We start from the raw sequence: 25,734 nt of genomic DNA, 5'->3' as shown, positions 1-25,734 counted from the left end.
AATACAGGATTAGCATTAAAAGTTGCTGTCAACTTCCGCAAGCTAATATTACTTATTTATATCTCAAAATCATGCAGAAATTAGGTTGTCATTTCTTTCTTCAGTTAACATCCCTGTATAGTGCCACAAACTTATCTGTTCCGGTGACAGCGAACTAAATTGATCCATATCTCATTACTTACTAATGAATTGTATATTTTAAAACATTAGATGGGTTTATTAACACCGCAAGAGCGAAATACCAATACGAGCAAACTTAAAATCTTATAAAATTAAGAAATATTAGAGATTTATTTGAGCTGTCACCGGAACAGATATGTTTGTGGCACTATAAAGTTGACTTCTGAAAATTTCATTCACAATCTCAGTTTTTACAGCTGGCAACCGCAATATAAAAAAAGTTCAATTTTGACAGATGAGTCATGACATGATGACAGCTGATTGCGTGACGTCACCTCATGACATCCAGTGAAGGCAAACCTCGTCGCGTTTGGCCGTCCTTTTGTTTTCTTTCCTCAGTTTTTTTCGAAGCACGAAGCGGAAAGTCGTGTCGCGTGGCCCCTGCCAGAATGTGCGCTCGACACCAGACAGCCTCAACCTAGACCTGTGATTTAAAATCCTTGTTTTTGTGACACAAAGTGGCTAGTGCAGTGAGTGACCATGGCTCGCCTTACGGAGGAAATGGTGATAGCTCGTTCGAAGCAGTCGGACCTGTCGGCTATAAAGAAGCTAAATTGCTGGTGAGTGGTGTTACTGTTGGCTGCGCGGGTAGATTGTGGCGACAGCGCGTTCCAGTGAGTAGCTGCCGGGAGCGTTCACCTCGCGACGCTGGCTGTATGCGCCGTGATCTTGTCCTGTTAGACTCTGATGAGACAAAAACACATGCGAACGGGAGTACCTAGATCAGCTGATCGCATTGTCTTTGTAGCACTGTGCTTTATGTGTGTAGTGCAGGGCAGGTTTAGATATGTAGGTACCCTAAGCTCTCCAGCACTCAGTCTCTAAAGGTGCTATCCATCCCTTTATAACTAGGCCGTTAACTCAACTATACAATAATAATTCTAAGCAAGGTGTAGATGAATGATGAATATCTGAAACTGTAGAGTATGTTTAAGTCCTTCTTTTAATGTCACAAGGCACTACTTTAATTTGTCTAGCAGTTTTAGTCAAAAGTAAACCAATGACTTTACATCCAACCTCCTGGATTATCTTTTCACTATTAGCTGTTCTGGTGTAAAAAGACAACAGTTGGTAAAAAATGTCTATACAATTTAGGCATTTAGTTTAGCTGCATGAGTATTTTTCACTCCATAGCATTGATGAAATTGCCTACTGATGGCATTCCATGGCAACCGTGAGTCAAACTGAGGTGCATAAATAATAAATTCTTATTACTAAAATGTCCTGTGGGGTCTCTTACTTGTGTCTTTCTTAGAACACAAATTTGTGTTTTGTATTCTTGACCTCTTATATCATTGTCACCTATTTAGCCAGGTGATTTGATGCACTTTTCCTACATGTAATCAGGCTACTTGGTAGAAACCCCTTTGTGGACAACTTCTGATTACTTTTTTTAGATAAAATGACCAAAACTTATTTTATTCTCCTTGAGTTCTAAAGCTTTATGTGTGTTAAACACAAAGTTGATGCTATCTGCCCTAGTAGTAGTAGCACATAGAATAACATTATCATCATTAAAATGGTGTTGCAAAACATCTTTTTATGTAATGGCAACCAAATTAATGCATAGACTGTATAAGTACTTTAAAAGCAAATTTCATAACAGAGATCCAACAGATAAGTTTTGGTTACACCTGTTGTTTTAAATAATTATTTTATAAGTAGACATTTTATTTAATTCTCACTTAAAGTATTTCTTGAATATTTAGGTACAACAGATTTTTATGTTTGAGGATGGTTTGTGGTAGATTTAGGGCATATTGATGATGCTATTATTTTGCTGTATTTCTAAAAGCTACAAGAATATACCTAGGTACTACTCATAAAGAGTTAAAAAAAATACATGACACTGTATAATTTATATTATTATAGGATTGGATGTCGCATTTAACTATCCCTAAATAAATACTTTCTTGTTTAGGTGTGTACATTCTATGTAATCTTACATTATATCAAAACACAGAATTAACACTTTGATTATTGCACATAATAGGCACAGTGGCACACTTGTCGTTAGAATTGAACAGTTAGAGTGTTTAGCATGCACTATCACAAGTTCTCACAAAAATTGCGAAATCATAGGGTACTAAGCAAGTTGTTAATTTTTCACTATGTACTTTTGGACGCAAACAAATACTTCTCAATGCAATTAACACTACTGACTGACGAATCCTTATTACTTGAGCTCACTACCTACCCGGAATTACCATGTTTAGCTCCAATTTCACAATATTCGGTTAGATCATCACTAGGGATTGGTTCATCAATTATACGCCATCTCCATATTAAATTCTTGACAGATGTGTCAAAAGTCCACCAATAATCCCTGGTTATTCTCTAACCCACTATGGCGAAATTGGCACTTGGTGTGATCAGTTTGTGTAGGAATCATGCTTTGAGAATCAAGAACAAACTAGTATAGTAGTAGGAGTAACCACATACTTCACTCACTCACTCACTCTTGATGGCTCGTTGACCCAAAGTGGATCTTGGCCTCCGCAAGTTCTCGCCAGTCGTCCGCTTTGAGCTCGCGCAGATCCTTCTCCACCTCATCTCTCCAGCGATACTTGGGGCGACCGACTGGCCTGGCCACCCACATACTTAATTTGATATAATATTGGTACACGTACATATAGGATGAATCTGTAACTGATTGAAGCTCATTGGATTGTCTCAGAAGTTGTAACTAACTACGACCTTGAGCAGCGCCATCACGTCATTCTTAACTCATTCAATTATGATGTCTTCCTGAACATTGATGTGGGTACCTACTTATTCATGTACAGTCAACAGGAAAGATCAGCGGGGTCACTCTATAAATCTGTAGTATGGTTAACTACAGATTTGCTGTTCTGAAGATTCGAGAGCTCAAGTAATAAGGAGTCGTCAGTAAGTAGTGTTAATTGCATTGAGAAGTATTTGCGTCAAAAGTACATACTGAAAAATGAACAACTTGCTTAGTACCCTATGATATCGCAATTTCTGTGAGAACTTGTGATGGTGCATGCTAAACAGGCTCTATCTCGTTGTGTTCAGCCGATGGTTCGTTCCTCGATGTAGAGTGACCCCCCAACCCCCAAGACCCACCCCCAGCGCAAACAGTTTGACCCTCCTTAACTGAGTCAGTTATGTATAAATAAATAAGATAGATGGATAATATTTTTACGATGGTGACCAACAAAGCTGTATTGATTGATTATTGGTCATGTTCAGAATGTCACCTGAAGGTATCACCAATCACTCTATCATAAAATTTTAGGTAATACTATCTTTAAAATGTTTATCTTTTGCTGACTGTACAATGTACAGTATACATGTACATACATAGTGTATGATTGTAGCGTGAGTGAGTAATAAAGGCGCGGCCCGTATAATACCCTATCATCATTAGTAGAGGAGTAAAGCCAAAGGAATTTAGACCTTTCCTAACAGTCCCTAACCTAACCAACATTTTCTTTTACCATGTGCTTGAATGGCCGGTGCATCACGCTACTGGCGACTACTCCACATAGGTACAAACCGCTGCAGTGACACTATTCACACGTGTTATACTCGTAGTTGCGACGTGCGCAGTATCGGTGTACGTGTAAAGAATCCCTAACGGCGCATTCGCGTTAATCATTCCGAAGATCTCAAGCTAAGATCTCCAGCCATATGCAAGTGTTGATTAAACGGCCTTCAAGGTAGCACACTAGATCCTACCTGATGTGCGCGATATAATACACTACAACTACAAATTGAACTTCAATGCCGCCGCCGATACTAATAATAAACTGTTTATTTGGGAAGTCATCCAACGTGTTAGTATACAATTAACCTTATTTCTAATGTTAGTCCTCTAATGAGATTTTTTTGAAAAATATTTATTATAATTTACAATTATGCAGATAGGGAATAGTATACTTGCATTTTTTTTTTTTAATAAGTATTCTTATTCAATAGTTTTACATCGCTTTACTTGTACTCTTGAAAATATCGCCATACCCAACTCTTACTCAACCGACGATCCTCAGCTTTCCCTCTCAATAAATAATAAAGGTATTCAAATTATCTAGAGGATATGAAACATTGATTAAATATCCCACGGCACCTACAAATATTAGCAAGTTCGGGGTCGGCAATGAACACCATCGCAAGCCGCGGTGCCCCCCCCCCCGGCAGCCTCGGCTCCACTGCCAGTGGGCGCGGCGTGGGCCGGCCTTCGCAGATAAGAATGAATGCACGAGGCCCACTCCAGCATCTCAATAAATAAACGAACGAGACCTTTTATAATAACCTTTTAGGGTTATAAGTGGGTGACTATGAGGTTGATGGTAAATGACGAATGCAGATTTCTTGAGGCCAAACTATTTACTTACTTTACTTACTTATTCCCAATCTCCGCTGGGGAGCAAAGGGCCGAAGTGAAGCGCCGCCATTCTTTACGATCTTGGGCCAGCTCAGAGACATCCGCCCAAGACATCCCCGCCTGGCCCATTTCCTTGTTCACAGAGTGCTGCCATGTCTCTCGCGGTCTGCCGAGTCTTCGTTTACCGCCCTCGGGGTGCCATGTCAGCGCTTCCTTTGGGACGTCTTCAGTACGCCTGAGAACGTGTCCTATCCATCTCCATTTGCGTTCTTTTACGGTTTCTGGTTTGGTTTCACGGTTGGTTTGACGTTGGAGACAAAGTCAAACCAACGGATCCCTAGGATATTGCGTAAGCATCTGTTTACGAAAACCTGTAGCTTGTTCGTGGTTTGAACCGTTTTCTTCCAAGCTAAGCCAGTCTTTACGCACGCGTTGAACAGGCGGATCTTGGTTTGGAGACGGAATGCGGAAGACCTCCACACTGGGCTTAACATGGCAAAAGCTCCACGGGCTTTGATAATGCGGTTGCCGATATCCTCGTCAGTTCCACCATTTGGTGTGACTTTGCTTCCCAGGTAGGTGAAAGTGTCAACATCTTCAATTGGTTGGCCGTTGATTTTAAATGGAGTACGGTCCGCAGTCATTACTCGCATTGACTTTGTCTTTTCTCTGTGACATGCATGCCCACTCGGTTACCCAAATGGACGAGGTCATTGAGTTTCCTTTGCATATCAGGGCTATTTTCGGAGAAAAGACAAAGATCGTCCGCAAAAGCGAGATACTCCAGAGATGTTCCATCGGACCAATCCAAACCTCCTTTGCCATTCTGCTCCATCATATCCAAAATTACTTCGGTAATCATGATGAAGAGTAGTAGGGCCAAACTATTTACTGCCATGATAACCAAATTACATTACTCAAGTGTGTTATCTAAGTGACGGGCGCGAGACGACTTGCTACTGGAAGTTACCAAAATGCTTACAATGGAAAACGTGACTAAAACATGTATCGCTACAACCTTATATGCTATCGGTGCGCGGGTAGGTAAGGTAAGGGTAAGAGCGGTGGTAGCTCAGTCGGGTAAGCGCCCGCTCCTCACGCCACAGATGCGGGTTCGAATCCCGGCGCTAACATGTAAGTACCAATGAAGTCTTTGAATTTAAGTACAATGTATACTTATATCGCTCTTACGGTGAAGGAAAACATCGTGAGGAAACCTGTATACCTACCTAGATTTAGCACATCTAGGTATGTGAACCCACCAACTCTCAGTGGACCAGCGTGGTGGAAAATGGTCCAAGCTTAGGAAGGCAGTTTAGACCTTGTGCATATCTACAAGGTTCCACTCGAGAGAGCCAGGTGCAGGTACTTACACCCCCACAGAGAATATAATAGAATAGCTATCGGTGCATTTAATGCAACGACATAGAGCCGTAGTTAACGCAGCGGGCGGCTCAGAAAAAGCGAATTTCGTATACTAGAGTGACCCTTCTTCGGTGTATAAGGCGGGTCCAGTGCTACATGGGTATGAGTTTGCTGCCGTGTATGGTATCGTTCTTCGTTCACTTCTGCATGCGTACGAGGCGTGGGAAGATGACGTGTATCTGTTTAATAGATGCACATAATTATGTTTAATAGCCACCTATCATCCCCCTATACAGTGTATGTATACTCTGTCCCTGTATAATCTCATGTACATGTACAAATTGTACATCTATGTAACGTCAGCTAATAAATAACTGCTGGGCTCAGCACAGGCCTCTCTCGAGGAAGGTCACAGCCCTCTGTCCTCGGCGATCCCCGGCTGCCGACTCCTGTCAGATTGGTCTCCAAGATACTTACCGTGTCGATAGGTGCAGCTAGCTTCATTAGTAGAGCACTTTTGTACCTTGTCACACTCACAAACCGCATGTTCATTCACTCAAATATTGAGGGTTAAGGCCGCGGCCCCACTGGTGCGTTGCGTCGTGGTAGTAGTTGCACGCTGCCATGTATTTTTGTGACCGTTTCTTTGGGACGACCGAGGCCCCACGCAATGCACCAATTGGGACTCATCTTTATAGGTTTGACAAGGTTTAAAATTAAGTATAACTTCTATTGAAGCTGAGCTTACGGTTAGGGTATTCGTGCAACTTCCCATAACAAGTCAAGGGTCATAAACTGTGTATCGAATAGTTGAGCTCAGAGTCGCTGGTGGTGGCAGCCTGGCGGAGGTGACCTAAAAATTTCCGATCAATAAAGTAATAGGCGTCGAAGTCTGTGAATTTCTGATCAATAGTCTTGCATGTTTCGGGTACAAGTGGTACAATAGACAGCCCCTTCGTGAATAGATAAATACGATGTGTTGTTTTTTAACATACATCATGAACACAATGAAGCACTTCTTAATAAGCTGGAACGTTTGCAGAACACCTGCATCCGCTTCATTTTCGGTCTCCGTAAATACGATCATGTGTCAGGTTACCGCGCCAAGCTAAAATGGCTCCCTATTCGGGATAGACGGAATTTACGAATTCTTTGTCTTCTCTTTTCGATCCTTCATGAACCTAATTCTCCCTGTTACTTAAAATCAATGTTTAACTTTCTTTCCGATACCCATAACAAGCACCTCCGCTCTTCTCATAACCTTTTATTATCGTTACCCTTACATCGGTCTGGATTCATGCTAAATTCTTTCTCGGTCACGGCAGTGCGCCTGTGGAATGATCTCCCTGAGTCAATCAGGAAAGCCCCCTCTCGACCGCTCTTCAAGTCAATGGTTCGTGCTCACTACCTCAGCAATTTAGAACAGATTAATTAGGCAGTCTTTTCTTGTACCCCATGTTATTATATATATATATATATATATATATATATATATATATATATATATATAATATATTTGTATATATTTATGATTTATATGTATTGTATAGTATTTTGGTATTAGTAGGTTTAGGGTCATATATATTATATATTTATTTACTTAGTTTTAGGGTTTAGGTATTATTTTATTTTAGGAACTCCACAATCATAATTATGTTTTGATCTTTTTTTTTTCTTTTTTGCACACCCGTACTTTTTGATCCTCGTACCTCCTGCAGGTTGACTGGCAGAAAATGCTTTTAGCATTAAGTCCACCTAGTTGTACATTATTACGATTGTAAATTGTGCAATAAAGTATAAATAATAAAATAACACAGTAACGCAGAAAGGCACAAGTAAATAGGTACTTAATTATACAACTAACGATAATTTATAATAAGACAAGTGATAGCGAAAGGGAAAATTCACTTGGTCTTAGTACATACATTACCGATATACAAGACATATGACTAAATAATTGCAAAATATTCTTCATATTAAATTTAAAAATGGGTAATGAAAGAAGAAACCTGCACCTATAACATGTTTGATCACCTACACTTGCCTACCCTGCGAGTGACGACTGCTCGGGCAACAGCATGTCATTGTCTTGTGTGTATATCATATCGCACCCTCAGAAGAAAAGGGGCTCGAAAGTTTGAGTTACAGTCAAAGAAGGAAAAAAAATATGTTTCGTTCTATGTAAAATATGTTCTGTTTAAGTAGTTCTACAAGTACCCAATATAAAGTTCTCAAGGGGATTCTCCAAACTACCTCCGTAGATGTCCTCGCGTGCGGGGCGCGCGCCCCGCCCTAGCTCTTACTGCATTGGAATAACACATATTTACGAATGACTCATAGCCGAGTAGCATCATATTACCTTAAGTAGTAAAAAAATGGGAAACTTTAGAGGAATAAAAGGCTCATTCTTGTATAAAGAATACTAAAAGTACTTATACCATTTTACTGAAAAGTGCATTCAAAGGATTTTACATAGTGCCGTGTCTGACCCGAGAATCACAGTAAACTCGTTGTTCGATTGATCACAAGAACAATTGATGTAGGTGACACTGTCTCGCGTGGTCACAATGACTACACCGGAGTCCGGGTCTATGGGTAACAGATATCATAGTGCTATTGAATAGGCTGAGTCCGACAAAGCATTGTGCCTCACTGCCTCAGCGCTATACAAATCCTTGATAAGTGTGACTGCTCGAGCTGTTAGTAGAGCTGCGACTGGCCCTCAGTATGAGTGTGTCTGGCTGTGAGCTGTGATGTGAGTGACGCGGCGCTGGCACCCGCTGCCGTTTCACTTTCCTCGGCCAACGACCCGCCGCCCAGCGCTAGCCTCGACCACTGTGCTCTAGCACCTACTTACATAATGATGTACTCAGCAGATTATACATAATATCCATCGACGATGACACATGAAGGGGTACCTTAGTGCTGCTACTAGGGCTATCTAGCGCCGCCAGTTGAAGAAAAATCAATAAGTGACTTCTTTTCAAGAGCATATTTCCAAGCAGTGCCAGGGTAATCCAGCTTTATTAAGAGTAAAAGCTATAAAATTACACTATGAAGAGGTTAATATTAATATACTTGGACAGGCGACCCTATCGAGTGGCGTGCTAGTAATTACGCACTGACCCACATACACGCATATTGTTCCAAAAATATATTAATGTCAACGCCTGACACACTTGTAGGCAACTGTGACAACAGGTGCTATAGTTGCGGCTATACAGGGTGTCCAGCATGGTTAAGTGCACATCTGAGTGATAGTCACACAAACCGCCATTCTGAACTACGTATTATACGTATATTCTTGGGAAAAAAAGAGCAAGAAGGGCGGTATATTTTACAAAAGACAAAAAAAATACGCTCTATCATGGAATAGAGCACGAAAACAGAGGCATTTTAATGCTTGTACTTTTTATGTTATTCTATGACCGTTACTCAATTCAGTGAATTTTTAAGTTATGCCTCTATTATTTTGGGCATAGCGCATGTATGTATCGTCGCGTCTCCTACGCTTTCAAGATGAAGGTGCAAGTTGTAACCAGTTCTCGGTGTTTGTGCTCGCCCGGTGAACATCCGCACTCGCACTTTTACTTTCAAGCGCGCATTAGTCGGCTTCAGCTTGATGCGAATTTGATTATTATTATATTTCGAAACCACACCATTATCATTTCAACAAACACAGCTCGTGACGAGATCTTGAAGTCGCGCAGTAGATACAAAAAGATATCCGATTCCGCTAGTTGGCTGCCTCTATGTGTCTTGGACTTTACTTTACCATTTTCATACATATATTTTTCCTGCAAAGTCATCTCTTCCAGTCTACCTGCCTGGACGAGATGACTTTTAGTAATAAGACCAATTAGCGGCCCACCATACTTTTTATTATTTTATATCTCCTGTTTGTAATTTCCAAGAACTTCACCCCCTACCAGAATAGAATAGAATAGAATTTCCAAGAGTTATACAATAAGCATCTACGTATGTTCCATTTACCCTCGGGCGGGCGGCGAGGAGGGTTGTAGTTCAGTGTGCTGACTGTCTGTCTGTCTGTCTGCAGGGGCGCGGAGCTCGGTGACGTCAGCCTGCTGCGGCGGATGCCCAACGTGGAGGTGCTGGCGCTCAGGTAAGCACATTTTAATTACTATCAATAAAATATCAATAGGTATATATTTAATATATAATTATGACCGTAGGTAGGTTACCGCAAGGCCCTCGGCGTAACTTATTCGCCATAGTGGCCCAAGGCTGAGTTATAACCCAACTGTGTTAATTAGCAAAAGGTACCGTAATAAGAAATGGCTTAGGTAAGGTCGCTACTTAAGAAAATAGATTTGCGAATGTGTAAGACGCGATCACAGTCAGTTATATCAAGCTAACACAATATTATTAAAGAATGGCACGCGGAAATTGATAGCCTCGACTCCCGGAGATGGTCAAAGAGGCATAATTCCACTTCAAGACACTTGAACTCACTCGCCAGCACTACCGATGCGCGAGTGACATTGAAAATTAATACTTATACCTACTTATTTCCAAAACCATCACAAATTACAAATTGTAGTAGCCAGTCTTACCCGCAGGGCTGGCAGCCCGCAAGGTCAGCTGCCCAATCAGAGCGCAGTGCCGTCGCTATTGACCAATCAGACCTTGCGTCATTCGCACTTTCGGTGTTATTCACCGAGCATTTACTTACAGTTTACCGCAATTACTTATTATAATACTTATTTTGATGAGGACGTTGAATGAATATGGATTTTTCCTTTGAGTTAAATCGATGCAGCTATTCACTCACCACCAATACCTTCATTCGGGGTTCATGTCGTCTAGCATATTAACATGATAGAATCATGTCAAAAGTTCCAACATGACAAGCATTAAATCAATTAAGCACACCGTATTGGGCTGTAGCCTGTAACTGAAACACAATAAGTTAAAGGCGGGTGACTCAGAGGATTTTTCTGAACAACTTTCGTTCTAAGAAACTTTGTCTTTGTCACGTGACTTTTTTATGGGTACGTCGGGGGTCGTGGAACAAAAGTTGGTCAGAATGACCCCCTGACCCCTGAGTCACCCATTTTCGACAACCTCTTGAAGAGCCACGAAGCAATCATAATTATAACCTCTATAATCTCCCCAGCATCAACAAGATCCGTTCGCTGGACGACTTCTCGTCGTGCCGCTGCCTGCGCGAGCTGTACGTGAGGAAGAACGAGATCCGCGACCTCAGCGAGATCCGGCACCTGCGCCGCCTGCCCGCGCTGACCTCCCTGTGGCTCGAGGAGAACCCCTGCACGCAGCACCCGCAGTGAGTACAACTGACCCGCAGTGAGTACAACTGACCCGCAGTGAGTACATTTGACCCGCAGTGAGTACATTTGACCCGCAGTGAGTACATTTGACCATCAGTGAGTATTCCAGCACATTACAGTGAGTTCACCTGACCGCAGTAAGCTCTCTGTCTCTCCCCGTGGCCCACTCCGCCCACTATCACATGGCCAATAAGAGAGTTCTACGAAACTACACTAGACTAAATTCACTGCATCCCTTAGTCCCCAGTAGGTACATTTTCATCTTCATGTTTTAGGTAAGGGTGCTCTTCCCTTACTCACGGCTAAATGAAGTAAATTGTCTGATATCAGACAGTTCTGTTGTGTCGTCAAATTACACAGTTTAGCATTTGTTATTCTGGATTCTAAAAGTAGCTCTAAATAGCACGTTACACATGAGTCAGACGTATTACTCAGTAAATTGCTGCATCAGAAATATTATTCACGAACAAAAGAAGGACTAAAGCAAACTGAAATGCACCGTTTTAGTGAAATTTATCTGAAAAGCGAACCTTGACCCGGTATTATTTGTTATTACAATGAAATTGTTCTGCACCGGACCGGTGGCGCCATCTCACGGCCGCACCTACAACTTATACATAAGGATGAGGTTTTTTCTTCTGTTTGTAATTTTTCGCATATTCGCCTTAATAATTTGTTGAGAAATAGTTGGAAAAGATGGAAAATAATCGCATGCATAGATGCATGGTAAATGGGTGCAGATTAGTTGTGTAAAGTGATGTCGCTATAGTTCAAACTTGCAAGTTTCACACTCACGGCGTCCTTGTACTTACTGATAATAATGTTTAATACTAGTTTTCCCAATAAAGGAAAATAAAAAAATAATGTAATGTAGGTACGTATACAATACCCAAGACCAGCAGTTCTGAGTATGTAAGGCCAAATCGAATGAATGTGACATGCAAACATGTATAAGGGCTTGACTACTCTTCCAAAAGTAAACTTAGCCTTCAGACTTTTACCAATATGAATAACTTGTTTTTTTGAATAAATTATTTGTATACTTACTACCTCAATTTTTCAATGTATTTGCAACAGTTCTTGTTGTTTTTACATTCACAAAGACATTGTACGTTTCAGATACCGCATGACGGTGCTGCGCAACCTGCCGCGACTGGAGAAGCTCGACAATGTACCCGTCAACCCCGACGAGGTGAGACACCAGAAGTACCTTTGATAAACAATATACGAACAAGATAGAGTGATGTGAATAACATCTCACTTTCCAAACTTGGATATTGTTTAGAGGATTTGTGCCTTTATTTATTGGTACCTACAATGGTTGTTATTAGGTTGAACGACGACCGCTGGAGTAGAAAGGTTCTGGAGTGGAGACCCCGTGTCGGCAAACGGCGTGTTGGTCGCTCCCCATCCCGTTGGGCTGATGATCTGCGGAAGGTAGCGGGAAGCCGCTGGATGCAGATGGCGGGTGACCGTTTGGGGTGGCGATCGTTAGGAGAGGCCTTTGTCCAACAGTGGACTATAGAAGGCTGAGAGAGAGTGAGAGAGAGTTAACGTTGTGTGTGGACACTTATCTTTGTCCCCTCGTGTACAACTGCGTGCCTATTGAAACCCCTTGTGTCCCTCAGGTGCAGGAGGCGATGCGGCGCGGCCTGCACATACCAGACTCCGATGACGAAGGGTACCCACCACAGGTTAGTTATTCTTCTTACTCCAATATCAAATTGAACTAGAATGTAATATTAAAGTAAAAGAACTTTATTTGACATAAACATGCTCATTATGTGCCCACGAATCTGGTATCCATACAGCGTATATTGTGTGTGAATCTATTAATAGGCGATTTGTGAGTCTGACAAGGCACAAAAATGTAAAAGAAGCTATGTAGTTATAATGAAGCTGGCTGTATCGCTGGCCTATACCGTTTTTTTTATTTCTATTACTTAAGTACGTACTTATCTTGTAACACGCATTATATTTTGAATAAGGTAATAACAATTTTTATAAATATCTATAACCCGTCCCGTTCCCTACTTGCAGCAAGACCAGTACACGGAGTGTCGCTCCGTGCGCTCCTCGCCGAGCCCCGAGCCTGCGCTGCTGCGGCGCCACGAGGTGAGCACTGACAGATGACAGCTGTCAGCCGCCAACTGACGAGGTGACAGCTGTCAGTTGTATCATTTGTGTGTTGGTGGAGTCCGCGCCACCACTGAAGTCCGAAAGACGCGCAGAACTAAATATTGCCGCTATATGACTTCTTGTCATTGATTGTGCTTGCTGCTTTAGCCGTAGGATTTCAGTGGTGGCAAGAACTCACTCTCAGTCTCTCTCTATCGCAGCCAGCTGTATTCTCAGGCTTAGTAAATTTAACTTATTTAAAGCTATAGTGATAGCGGCAAAACTAGGCAATGGACCCACATAACTGATGGATATGCTTTTCCCGCATGTCAGCTTTGCTGTTTTGTTTTATATTACTCGTATGTTACGATTCAGCCTGTTATAAATGTAGCTATCATCAAGAGATATTCATCTGTCAATGTTCATAGCCAAAGTCATAATATGTACATATTTGTGTAATTTCTATAAACCCAATATAGTCATATTATTATTTTATGAATTTGCCTGTGCGTGTGTACTAACAATGTATGTATGTGAATACTAACACTATGTATATGTGTGTGTGTGTGTAGGGCAGCGACAGCTCCGAGCCTCCGCCCGAGCCTCCTGAGCCTGTCGCCGAAGAGAACCACCAGGTAACATGACATACTGCATGCAGACGAACATGTTACAACAATTCATTTGAATTTATATATCCGAAAAAGATTAGACCCTATCACTTACTTGATAATTGGCCTTATTTACTGATAAGACTCTTTTAACTCCCAAATCACTCGCACTCTTATTAGTTATGTGCTTTAAGGAGTACCTAATACCTATCATACTTGCTACATCATCATCAGCCTATATCTTCCACTTACAAACCTTTTAATACTCTTCCAAGCACCACCACAGCACTCTGTCCTCAACCTTTAGTAACTTGTACTAATACATCCTGTTGTGTTGTAGGCGGCGTCCCCCCCCGCGCGCCGCTCGCCCCCCCGCGTGCGCCGCGAGACTCCCATGACTCGATCACACTATGAAGTAAGTGTACCTACAATTATCTACTTTACCTATATAAGAGAATGTATTACTCTATGGTTCGTGCTACAAGTATTATAGACCTATTCATATTCATTTTACATATTTCTGAGTCTGATAATTTCTGTGCCATTATGGACCTGTATAGTAAAATTACATTATCATCATCAGCCTTCTCTTCTAGGTAATAATAACGATGTTAACTTTTCGCTCAGGCAAGCTTAAATTCACTTACTCAATAATCTATCTATCAATTTCCATCTCTTACTCTACTGTCGTATCGTTGCGTCAAGTTGGTAATAGAATGCAGTAACACACTACCCACGTTGTATGCAGCTACGTACTAACCCTCCCCCTCCCCCCCCCCGCAGCGCAGCCCCCGCGCGCCCTCCCCCGAGCCCGGCGCGCTGCGCCACAGCGTGTCCGCCATCAGCGTCAAGGTACCTCTTTTGTTCTACAAGTTTTGGTCATTTATGAAAAAAATACTGATTATATCCCATTTCACGGGGAAAGACAGATGTGTGTGATGTGTGTGTGATACAAACTACCCTTACTTGTATGTAATAAGGATTCTGTCAGATGTCTTTCCTCGTGGAATGGGATATAGAGATAATCCCATACTTCACTCACTCATGCGCCACTAGTTTTGGAGTCTGGGGCCCCGGGTCGCTGTATTGATCGTGCCGATTGCACGACAGCTCTCGTTCGATCGATCTTCGTCTGTGTAGTGCCTTTGTGAAATGGTGGTAGAGTAATATTATGGCTATCGACAAGTAATAAGATGTATTTTACGCGATTAAATCCTTTGACTTTGTAGAGTAATCCTGGCGCCATCGCCATTTTGTACGATCAAAAAGCAGAGTGGACCACAAAGTGGACGACTGAATGGCGTAGTGGTTAGTGACCCTGACTACTGAGCCGATGGTCCCGGGTTCGATTCCCGGCTGGGGCAGATATTTGTTTAAACACAGATATTTATTCTCGGGTCTTGGATGTGCCCGTAAAATGGCAATAGGCCCGCCCTACCCCGCAAGGGAGTACATTAGTACAAGGCGTGAGTGCGTGTTTTTTTTTTGGACCACAAAGTGATTTCTGTAACAAGTCAAATTGTTTCGCAGGAGTACTCATACAGCGCGGACGGCGAGCGCGGCGTGACGTCACCACTCTACAGTGAGACCTACGAGCGCCCGCACGACCGGTAACTAACTCACATCTGTCGAGGAACCGATAATCGGTGCCTTGGGGAATCGTGGCGTGGGACGCCTTTGCGCTCGCGCTACCTTAGAGAAGCTGGTTGGATGAATAAGGCTGAGGATAATGTGTTGTGCAGCTAATTAGAACACCTTGGCCGACCTTTGGGTGCAGAGTACTGCAGAGGGCTTTTGTACTTTAATACCCAAAACAAAGCTAGAAACTATACTTCCAAAAGTTGCGTTTTTGCGTCTTTTTCTAGTTTTTCTGTATTCGACTACGTATAAAGCTACCAAAAACGGCTATTCCAATGTATTTACATCACGAAAATAATGTTTTGGTGATGTCACCGTGATGAAATGATTGACCAGTCTATTCAGCGTCACTCAATGACTGTCCAGCTTTTTTTAGCCGCTCGTATCATAAGGAAGAACGATGGACGAATGGACCTTTCATACACCCCAATATCATAATGACCTATTTCTATCCACAGTTGCGAGTCCTACCAGCAACTCCCGCGCTGCGCGGAGTGGGAGCGAGACAACAGCGCGAGAGAGCGGGAGCGAGACCGCGAGTGGGAGCGGGACGGCACTAACAGCACGCGGGATAGGGACTCGCGCGAGTGGGAGCGAGAGGGAAATAGTGCGCGCGAGCGAGAGGGGTATACCAGTGCGGTGATGGCCGAGCATAGAGGGTTTACAAGGAGACCGGTCACTAGGGTGAGAAGTTGTACCTTGCTGCTTGCCGGATTATAATAGTTATTAGATAAAATATAGTTATGAATCAAATATTGAATCATCTTGTCAAAATAGATTTTTGAAATAACACCTTATGAAAGTAGGTTAGATGTATGAAAATGGCTCTTTTCGTCTCTAAGAAAATATTATCAATATGTAAATCATCTATTTATCTTTAATTTTATTATATGCGTAATGGAAATTATAGATATTATCACAGATAACACTGCCTCGGCGACTAAATAAGTCACCCCCTAACGATGAACTGTGGTCTCGGCAGAATTCGAACCTGCTATCGGCGGTGCTGTGCCTGGTGAAGGAGCTGGACTACCCGAGCCTCGAGGTCGCCGAGATGGCCGTCAGGTGAGTCCTCCTGCCCCTCCCTCACTCCCCTACCCCCCCCCCCTCTACTGACATACCTCACTCATCTACCATACCTCTCTCATCTTGCATACCTCCATAGACTTAGTATATACTAGTATATATTAAGTCTATGCATACCTCTATTCTGCCTTTCAATTTAATCTAAGTTAAAGACAAAAAAAACTAATTATCGTACAGTTTGGTGCACAGAAACCTGACCCTTCTTAGAGTGATAAAGCTAAATGGGGGGGGCCCAAAACAATAGAGAAAAAAAATATCAACGTCAATATTTTGCTATCTACTCTCCGTTCGGAAAGTGCCCATTGTCTTGGGAGAAGAAAGAAACCCCTAAGGGCTGATTTTTCAATAGTCAGATTAGTGTTACCTGAGGAATAAAATTGTTGCTGTCGCATCTGAATGTTTGTATTAGACAGTGACAGCAACAATTTTATTCCTCAGGTAACACTTATCTGATCATTGAAAAATCAGCTCTATGTCGTATTTGAAAACATCCTGAATGTATCAACGGATTGTAAAAACCTAGGACTAGCCCCTACATTATTAGAACCTCATCATCATTAAGTAATCGTCCACTGCTAGACATAGGCCTCTCCCAAGCATCTATATCACCATCTTCCCCGATATACCTTGTGGCGGACTCCTAGCCACTAGTTCAGACGAAGATCAACAGATGGCGCTCGGAACGCAATACAGAGAAGATGTATGGGAACTACGCAAATTACTATGAAAATCCTACATCGCGCATTCGAAGTTTCTCACCTACTCTGCAATATATAGAAATCCCCAACGCTAACCGTTGGGCAGCTGCCCGCCAGGCCACACCACCCGGCCTGGTCGGAGGATCCTCCCTTTGCATGGGGATGCTCCAACACCTCCAGCATCTCCATACTGGTGACCCCGTGAAGAACATCAGCGCAGCCTTCTGAAGACCCGCAGAGCAGCCTCCACGCCATCTTCCTTCGACTTTCTCTCCTCACCTCAACAGTCGTGCAGCAGAACTCTCAGCAAGCAGCCCCTGGAGCCAACCAGCCAGCATCCGGTCTCAAAGGGCATCATGACCACCAGCATGCAGCGAACGCGCAGGCCTGGTCACACCCTCGACCCACACCAGCAACTTGGCACAGCACCACTGCACTTCGGCCGGTCAGCAAGCAGAGCCATCCTCTCCTGGTCGACGCAGCACTCTGCCACCATGCTCCACTGCAGGCTCATCCCGACTCACCGTGGACATCGCCACTGCAGCATCACCCCGACTCACTGGGGACTCCTCACCGCACTCACAGTCCCGACTCACTGCGGACTACGCGGCACTGGCTGGCAATCAAGACTCTCGGCTGCACTGAAGACTATCGCCCTCCGGTCTCGGTGGGGGAGTGATGTGGCGGACTCCTAGCCACTAGTTCAGACGAAGATCAACAGATGGCGCTCGGAACGCAATACAGAGAAGATGTATGGGAACTACGCAAATTACTATGAAAATCCTACATCGCGCATTCGAAGTTTCTCACCTACTCTGCAATATATAGAAATCCCCAACGCTAACCGTTGGGCAGCTGCCCGCCAGGCCACACCACCCGGCCTGGTCGGAGGATCCTCCCTTTGCATGGGGATGCTCCAACACCTCCAGCATCTCCATAACCTATCCTGTTTTTCGCTTCATAACTTTTATAATAATGATAAAATAAATAAGTTTGGTATATTTTTTCATTTCCAGATGCCGAATGGATGAACTAGCGAACAGTCAGTGACCTTGCGCGGCGGCGAGCGAGCCACCCTCGACCTTACCGCCCCAAGAATAAGCACTATAATCCAGTGCGGTGTAAATATTGAACTTGCCAGCAAGTAACTAGAATACGGCACGATGATTGGTTGCAATTTAGTGAGCTGTCTTCTGATTGGTTACTGATTGTTTTGGAATTGCGCTCATTGGTCGAAGACCTTGCATAAGTATGCCGCACAGATAGAATGGAATTAGATTATTATTTCTTTTATGTGATAATGGTGAGGATGTGTAATTAAATTATGTGCAATATAAAATTGGCCGATTAAATTATACAATTAAATGAAATGTAACACTAAGAGTTATATGTATATAAGCGTATGGATAAATGGATATTGTTAAAATGATATGAAGTGAAATCTATGGAGCGCAGGATGAAAAATTAATTGGTTAAACTGTAACTTTAATTTGAAAATAAGAATGTATTGATGGGTACTGTAGCTGGTATAATTACGTTCAAATATGAGGCAAGTTAGAACCTTGTCACGGTAGCTTAATATGTGCAATAAGTAGGTTCATTATACTCGTCAGCCATTCGTCCATTAGTTGTGTACAAACATCATAGTTTACCGTGACAGGGCATGCAGATATACAGGGCGACAATGTACAAGAATACAATATGTTTGTACTTACAATTTGTTGCAAAGAATCATAACCCCTCTCAGTACCAAAGTCACTGTGAGAGTGGTCAGGTGTCTATGGCGGCCACTGTACGTGGAGAGAAAAACATAAGTCGCGGTCCGATATTTGTTGTTTTATGTGGTTCTTCCATCGTTGGTTTTCATCATAAATTGTTAAGTTTTTTTTTAGATAATCAATTTTTTTTACCTTGTAACTAACGTCTTTATATTCGGATGACGGTTAGCCACTGCCTGCATATGGTATAATATGGGTTAAATAGGTATAAGGGTCTAAAGGGACCTTAATGAACTAAAACATAAGGTAGCTTTTTTTACAAATAGAGTTCCATTGTGATATTTATTTTAAATTTTATATCTGTATTTGTAATGTTGTAATGTGATTCATTATTTATCTTAAATTTTCGATTGATTAAAATTTTTAAACTTAAAGTTAAGTAAGTACTTACTAAAATATGGATTAGTGGAAATGTCCTTTGTGTATGTATGTAGGTGCTTCGCTTATAATAATAATAATAATGAATGTGTGTTCAATAGTGACCTCGTGAATACTGGAGTATGTACTAAGTGCTATTAATTAATAATATGAATCAAATGAAACTGTTGTATATTTGTGCAATGATGGTTCCTCTCTCCAGTATCTCACAGCATGCACTAGACTTGCGGTCACCCTGTATGCGTATACCTACTGTGATGTTCGAGTGTTGTCTTTAATTTAATCATGTCTGCCCCTGTCAGTCTACCTACAATTGTTATGAACTGTAATTAGTGAACGAGTGACCTGCATTTTTTTAATTTTCTATGACCAGTGACCTCATTATCTTGGGTGGTTTAACAGCTAGTCACCATGTAGGTATTTCATTCCATAGCCTATGATTGCTAATGTATAGTCTTTGTATAGTATGACTGTGAGATATTACGGAGGAGGCGGGTGCATGGCTATGACCTTAGCTGAATAGTTTTATACACCAAAAATATATTAATTATGAAACGATGTGAGGACAAAATAGTTAAGAGCCTAAAATTTAATGATTTTTAACTTAATATTAGGAATGGAATTAATTGATACAATAAACTTGCCGTAAACATGTCTGCTTGTTTCATTCATTTGTTTAGTTTGACTAGAGGAATGTCTTCACCCTTCCATCGTCCGCAAGAGGCCTCTCCCCAACAAGAGCTAATATTTAGGGCTTATTTTTCTCAATGGTCACATCATGTTATAGGTATCAGAGGAATTAAATTGTTGCTATCATTATGATTAGTTTTTATATGAGGCCATCCTACCATTAACACTTCCTTTACATTCATTATAAACATAATAAATTCACACATATTATAGGTAAACAACTAAACAGTGTTAAAAAACCATACCAATTGCAAACGAAGTAGGTAATAAAAAACAAAGCAGATTTAGATTGTACTCTTTATTAAATTTAATTTATAGCTCAAGATTGCCGAGCTGCATTTAGTTGCTCTTGGGGTCACTAGCCGAGCGTCCGGGGGCACTTGCAGTCGGGGGTCACTTGCCGTCAGTGTCGGGTGTCTCTAGCCGTTGCCAGGGGCGCACGCAGGGGGGGGCACGTGTCGCACGCAGGGGGGTCACTTGCCGTCAGTCCGGGGCCGCATGTAGTTGCAGCCGGGCAGCTGGCCGCGCGGCTTGCGGCAGTACACCTTCTTCTGCATCTCCGGCTTGATCTTGCAGCACGCGAGCCAAGTGAGGAAGACGAGGAGCACCAGCTGTTAAAGAAGACAGCAGGTTTCATATGCCATATGGTATATAATAGATTCCTACATAGGTTTTACGCCTAGGTTCCTTCTTAGCGTGTCAGTGTCAGTGACCAACGCTAGAGCTGGTAAGTATAGGGTTTTTCACCGTGGTGATGATGGATTAGCCGGTCAGAATAGCGTCGGTCGGTTAACACCTAAGTAGGTTTACAAAGTACCTATAGTAGTTACAGACACTCCTAGAGAAAAGCAGTTAAAAACCTACCGTAAGAAACCGAATATAAAGGAATCAGTCGTTTTAAATTCTGAAGTTGTTTAAAACAAAACGCTTACATAGAGCTTGCGCATGCTGAGTGTGTTCACTGCTTGTATGTGGGCTGGCAGCCGCCGGGGCAGACGGGGGGCGCGCAGGGGGGCGCGGCGGGGGCGCACACGGGCGCAGGGGGCGGCGGCCCGCGGGGGCAGGTGCGCTTCTTGCGACACGCTCCACTTACGGACAGCTGAGGATAGAGTTAAAACACATTTATCTGAGAGGAAATAAGGCTTAGGGAACTAAAATCCATAGTTAGCATTTATGTTATGGAAAGAAAACAAAGCGTTGAAGAACACAAAGCATCGGGATATGAAAGAGCAAAACTACTAAAGCTGCATCGTCGCCACCAAAGACGCCGTCGCCAGTATGTACTTATGAAGTAGGTAGGTAAGTACTTTTCTACTTCCATGGTAAGTACTTTCTAAAGCTAGCAACATCAAGCACTGCCATAGGTATTCACCATTAATCTCAGCCTCACACAAAGGCTATTTATACTACAAGCGAGAGTGACCGTACCTGCAGTAATGTGAGGATTGCTAGCAGGAACAGACGTCGGTACTTCATACTGGGGTGTGTGGAGGGGTGCTGGTGAAGAGAGGGGTCACATCTTGATCTAGGTCATACTGCGGCGCTGGTGCTCCATATTTTGGCTGTTTTGGTTGGATTTTGGATGTCTTCGTAATAATTTTATTGTTATGTTCTGTTAGACAGGAACTGATTGACACGACATGACAGTTGAAGTTGAAGGTTTCTTCTGTTTTGTTTCTTCCAGGCCAGCTTGACGGGTGGAATGAAATGAGGTTTACAGAACAGTTATTCTTCTGAGTTTCTTGGTTCTTCTGATGATGAAGGAAGTTTTATATTTTCGTGATTCATGTACCTACGTACCTACCACAAAATAACTATTAGGTTTACGTCACGTCACGTTACGTCACGAAGGCCCAAACCAAGCTGAAGCCAGTTCCAGTAAGTAACTACCTGAAGCTCCTTAAGTTGATACCTCAGGATTATAACGACCTCGCGTTGGACCCATGGACCAGAGAAGGTCATCCTCACTGTGACAAGGAGACCCTTGCCGCAAATAAACAACAGTAACAAGATCAAATATGACGATAAAAAATAAATATATTTAACAACACCTACACAAAAACGTAAAATCTAAAAACTCTTAAAACACCTTAAAAGGTTAGAAAATAAATAATTAACAAATAACTTTGGTCATTTATCGTCCACTTTGATTACAACGGACTGATGCATTCATTCCCCATTCATCTTCAGGGTGTGAGTACATCAAAACTATCCATCGTCCATTCTTCTTCGTCTGAAGTCGTTTGCAGCCGCTGGTGACGTCACCACCAGCGAGCCGTGATGACGTCACTATCTGATGGGGCAGAGCTGGTGCAGACAGCGCCGCAGCGAGCACCAGTAGCCGTAGCAGCGCGCGCAGAGCGTGGCGGGGGCGGCGGGGGGCGCGGGGGACGCGGGGGCGCGCGGGGGCTGCAGGCGCTTCGCCTGGACGTATAGCTGCAAAGGAGTCGATAGTTAGACGTGGTTCCTGGTTGATTTGTATTACAAATTCAAAAGGAACCAGAAGTTCATTCTTACATGCATGGGGTCTTCTAGATCGTACTTGCAGCCGGTCTGGTTCACATATTCATCGCTCGACGGGATGGACGTGGAGTCCCTGTCTCTGTGGAGACCAGCCAAGAGTTAATATCCCACCAGTATTTCAGACCACCCATATGCCATTGGAATGATGACAAAGCTCACCGAAATAAAACCATGATGTGTGTTGTGTGTGTGATGGCCGTACCTGCGTCTGAGTGATGGAGAGTCCCGCCTCGTGCTGGTGACTCGCGCGTGCACCTCGCGCGGGGAGTACCCCGCCCCGCACCCCACCCTGCTCCCCGCCCCGCACTCCGCCAGCCGGGTCGGTGGGTAGTCTAAGTCTCCTTTAGGCAAACCAGTGGCAAAAGCCTGTAAGTGAAGTTTATAGCTTTAAAAAGATGGGCGGAATATTGTTCCAGAACTGTGTGTTCTTAAGTAGAACTGCCTCATAACGCTGATTGTTTGCTCTCTGTTGCAGGAACGTAACGTTGTACATCTACCTACGTATATGACATGTGTGTCCTCCTAGTAGTACTAAAAGCTTCACGTATCACCTGTCTGCTGCTCCGGCGGTGGTTCTTGGTCGGCGTGAGCTGGCACCCCCCGGGGCCGGCGGGGTCGGTGGCCACGAGCTTGTCGCTCACGCACACGGTGCCCCCCGACCCCCGCGGCACGCGCCGCGCCCGCCCCGCCCCCGCTGTCGCCTCCGCGCGCGCCATGAACAGGTGGTTCAGCTGGTCCAGCTTTGTCATTATTATCTTGTACGTTTTACACTCGTCTATCTGGAATTCAAGGTAATTTCTAAAGGCATCTGGAATATCTGGATGGACTTTTGACAGCTAAGTGGGCGTGAAATACATGTAACTAGCTAGTTATAAGCATTATATTACAATCATCAAGAGGTGTTGTTCTCACCTTCCCATCTTCCGGCGCAGAGTCTGGCGTGGTTGTGGAGAGCTCGCTGCAGCGGCTGCGACGGCGGCGCGGGGGCACGGGCGCCTCCGGGGGCTCCGGGGGCGGGGGCTGCGGGGGCGGGGGCGCGATGCGGGGGGAAGCTGCTAGCCGCGAGCAAAGCGCCGCCACTTGCGACAACTAATCACAAAGCAAAAATAGGAAAATAGTGACACATCAATTTCCACTTCTTATTGTGTCAGTGAAAAATAAAAAACCGGCCAAGTGCGAGTCGGGCTCGCGCACAAAGGGTTCCGTAGCAGCAAAATTACAGTTAAATCAACCTATCTCAAAAACTATAAGAGATACTTTGATCAAACCAAAAATCGTTGAAAGAGTTAATTAGCATGCATCACCTCTATTTTTTTTAGAATTTTATACCCCGTAGTTATAAAAATAGAGGGGGGGGGACATACTTTTTACGACTTTGAGAGCTGATATCTCAAAAACCGTTCACTTTAAGAAAAATGTTTTTTAGAAAACTTTATATCATTTTAAAAGACCTTTCCATTGATACCCCACACGGGTATGTACATCGAAAAAAAAAATTTCATCCCTCAGTTACATGTATGGGGGGCCCCACCCCCAATTCTTTTTTTTACTATTTAGTGTCATATTTTTGTAGCGGTTCATACAACACATATTCCCATCAAATTTCATCACTGTAGTACTTATAGTTTCCGAGTAAATCGGCTGTGACAGACGGACAGACGGACATGACGAAACTATAAGGGTTCCGTTTTTGCCATTTTGGCTACGGAACCCTAAAAAAGCAGAAATAGGGTTTGTCACCGGGATGATAGGATTGGACGGTCAGAATAGCGTCAGTTGCTGTCTGCCCAGGGTATGCCAGACGTAATATATCAGGGACAGGTTATACGTCAATCCACGAGGTGCCTTTCGTCGATCTCTCAATCAATTTCCTTCAATGGAAAAGGAATCAGGTGATCATAATCTTCGCTCTATCAAGTCTGTCTTTCCCTGGCTGCAATCTCTTACTACGAACAGTAGAATAGTGTCTGCTGACGTCAGTGTACCTGCTGCTGCTGCAGGCGCAGCGCGCGCTCCGTGTGCGCGCGGAAGGACAGCTGCGAGTCCTCCGACGAGTCCCGCGGCCGCCGCGCCTTCCTGCAACATGTGCCGGCACTAGCTAATCAGACTTCCATGTCCTAAACTTGGAACCAACAAATTGAAAAGAGAGGGCCCTGTTCTGCCCGAGAGCTCTGCTCTCGTGTGAAATCTCCATAAACTTATAAGGACAGCTGAATGAGCTGGAACCCACCTCGGTTTGGAGTACCTGCGCCCGCGGCGCCGGTAGCTGGCGTCGGACACGCCCGAGTCATGCGAGAGAGCCTTGGAGCGAGCGAGAGAGTAGCACGTGCTGCCGTCTCGCTCGCACGCGCCCCGCGCCCGCCTGCCTCCCGCATCCACTATGAGCGCGCCACGATTTCTGCGGGTATAACCGGTTTGCATTAGGTAGCTAATGCATAGTGCCGTAAGAAGGGATGTGCCAACGGTGCCTAGGTGCAGGCGAAGTTACTAAGGGGGTGCTGAAATGTCTAAGCAAATATCACAAAAAGTTGAATAGTTTAAGCCAGAGAGCAATGGCCGTGCACAAACCCATTGCAACCGTCCTATTGCTTAAGAATGGGAATATCCATAATGACTCCGATTAATGACTGGTAAGGGTGTGTGGGTGCCTGGTGGTAGATGGTGCTGATGGTACCTGGCGGTGTCTGCGGGCGCGACGCCGCGCATGTACCGGTCCAGGTCGATGATGTCCGCGCCGCGCGACGACGACCCCGACATCTGCGGGGGGACCGGGGGGGGGACGGGGGGGACACCGCACGAGCCTGCTGGGGTTATGGTAACTTAGGCATTGACGGTTGGACTCGTCCACTAATAAAAAGCTTATTGCGCAATAGAGAGAGCCGCATGCTCCCTTTGAGAACCTATAACCAAGAACGTAGTACCTAGACTAGAATGTAGAATTTACTCTAGTTTCCACCACATACAGCCATTTTGGCCGTTTTTCTTTTTGTATTATTTTCTTGTTTCTAACTTTTT

General features: G+C 43.7%; 2 protein-coding genes and 1 long non-coding RNA gene across 6 annotated transcripts in view; 1 reads left to right on the top strand and 2 right to left on the bottom strand.

The window, feature by feature from the left end:
• Positions 1-446: 446 nt before the first annotated feature.
• LOC105384290 (zinc finger CCCH domain-containing protein 13) lies at positions 447-20,160 on the top strand. Of its 3 annotated transcripts, none has more exons than XM_038112059.2 (13): positions 447-740; positions 9,951-10,016; positions 11,031-11,198; positions 12,322-12,394; positions 12,831-12,896; positions 13,243-13,317; positions 13,893-13,955; positions 14,269-14,343; positions 14,712-14,780; positions 15,459-15,538; positions 16,025-16,250; positions 16,549-16,631; positions 18,367-20,160. In XM_038112059.2, the coding sequence occupies exons 1-13, from the start codon at positions 661-663 to the stop codon at positions 18,398-18,400; spliced, it is 1,158 nt and encodes a 385-aa protein (XP_037967987.2). In that variant the 5' UTR covers positions 447-660; the 3' UTR covers positions 18,401-20,160. The 3 variants fall into 3 exon arrangements, with proteins under 3 accessions (XP_037967987.2, XP_037968002.2, XP_037967991.2); XM_038112063.2 differs by lacking the exon at positions 447-740 and adding an exon at positions 3,628-3,692; XM_038112074.2 differs by lacking the exon at positions 14,712-14,780.
• A 315-nt stretch (positions 20,161-20,475) lies between these two features.
• On the bottom strand, positions 20,476-21,842 carry LOC125488595. The gene is made up of 3 exons (XR_007268147.1): positions 21,625-21,842; positions 21,129-21,295; positions 20,476-20,807 (listed from the first exon to the last, which is right to left on the bottom strand). It is a non-coding gene; the product is annotated as an uncharacterized LOC125488595 (long non-coding RNA).
• A 373-nt stretch (positions 21,843-22,215) lies between these two features.
• The window catches only part of LOC119691921, a 4,024-nt gene continuing 505 nt past the window's right edge, over positions 22,216-25,734 (bottom strand). The window contains exons 2-9 of one of the 2 annotated variants that reach the window (XM_048633233.1): positions 25,394-25,523; positions 24,950-25,117; positions 24,705-24,795; positions 23,632-23,808; positions 23,271-23,498; positions 22,922-23,085; positions 22,714-22,798; positions 22,216-22,632 (exon numbers count right to left, since the gene is read on the bottom strand). In XM_048633233.1, coding sequence (XP_048489190.1) covers positions 22,486-22,632; positions 22,714-22,798; positions 22,922-23,085; positions 23,271-23,498; positions 23,632-23,808; positions 24,705-24,795; positions 24,950-25,117; positions 25,394-25,476 — 1,143 coding nt within the window. In that variant the 5' untranslated portion in view covers positions 25,477-25,523 and the 3' untranslated portion in view covers positions 22,216-22,485. The remainder of the gene's footprint in view (positions 22,633-22,713; positions 22,799-22,921; positions 23,086-23,270; positions 23,499-23,631; positions 23,809-24,704; positions 24,796-24,949; positions 25,118-25,393; positions 25,524-25,734) is intronic. The other variant, XM_048633226.1, reaches the window with a different exon arrangement.

This window comes from Plutella xylostella, chromosome 2 (assembly GCF_932276165.1).
Source record: "Plutella xylostella chromosome 2, ilPluXylo3.1, whole genome shotgun sequence".
Taxonomy (NCBI): domain Eukaryota; kingdom Metazoa; phylum Arthropoda; class Insecta; order Lepidoptera; family Plutellidae; genus Plutella; species Plutella xylostella.
Note: the sequence above shows the minus strand (reverse complement) of the source record. Positions and strands in the feature narration are given on the sequence as shown.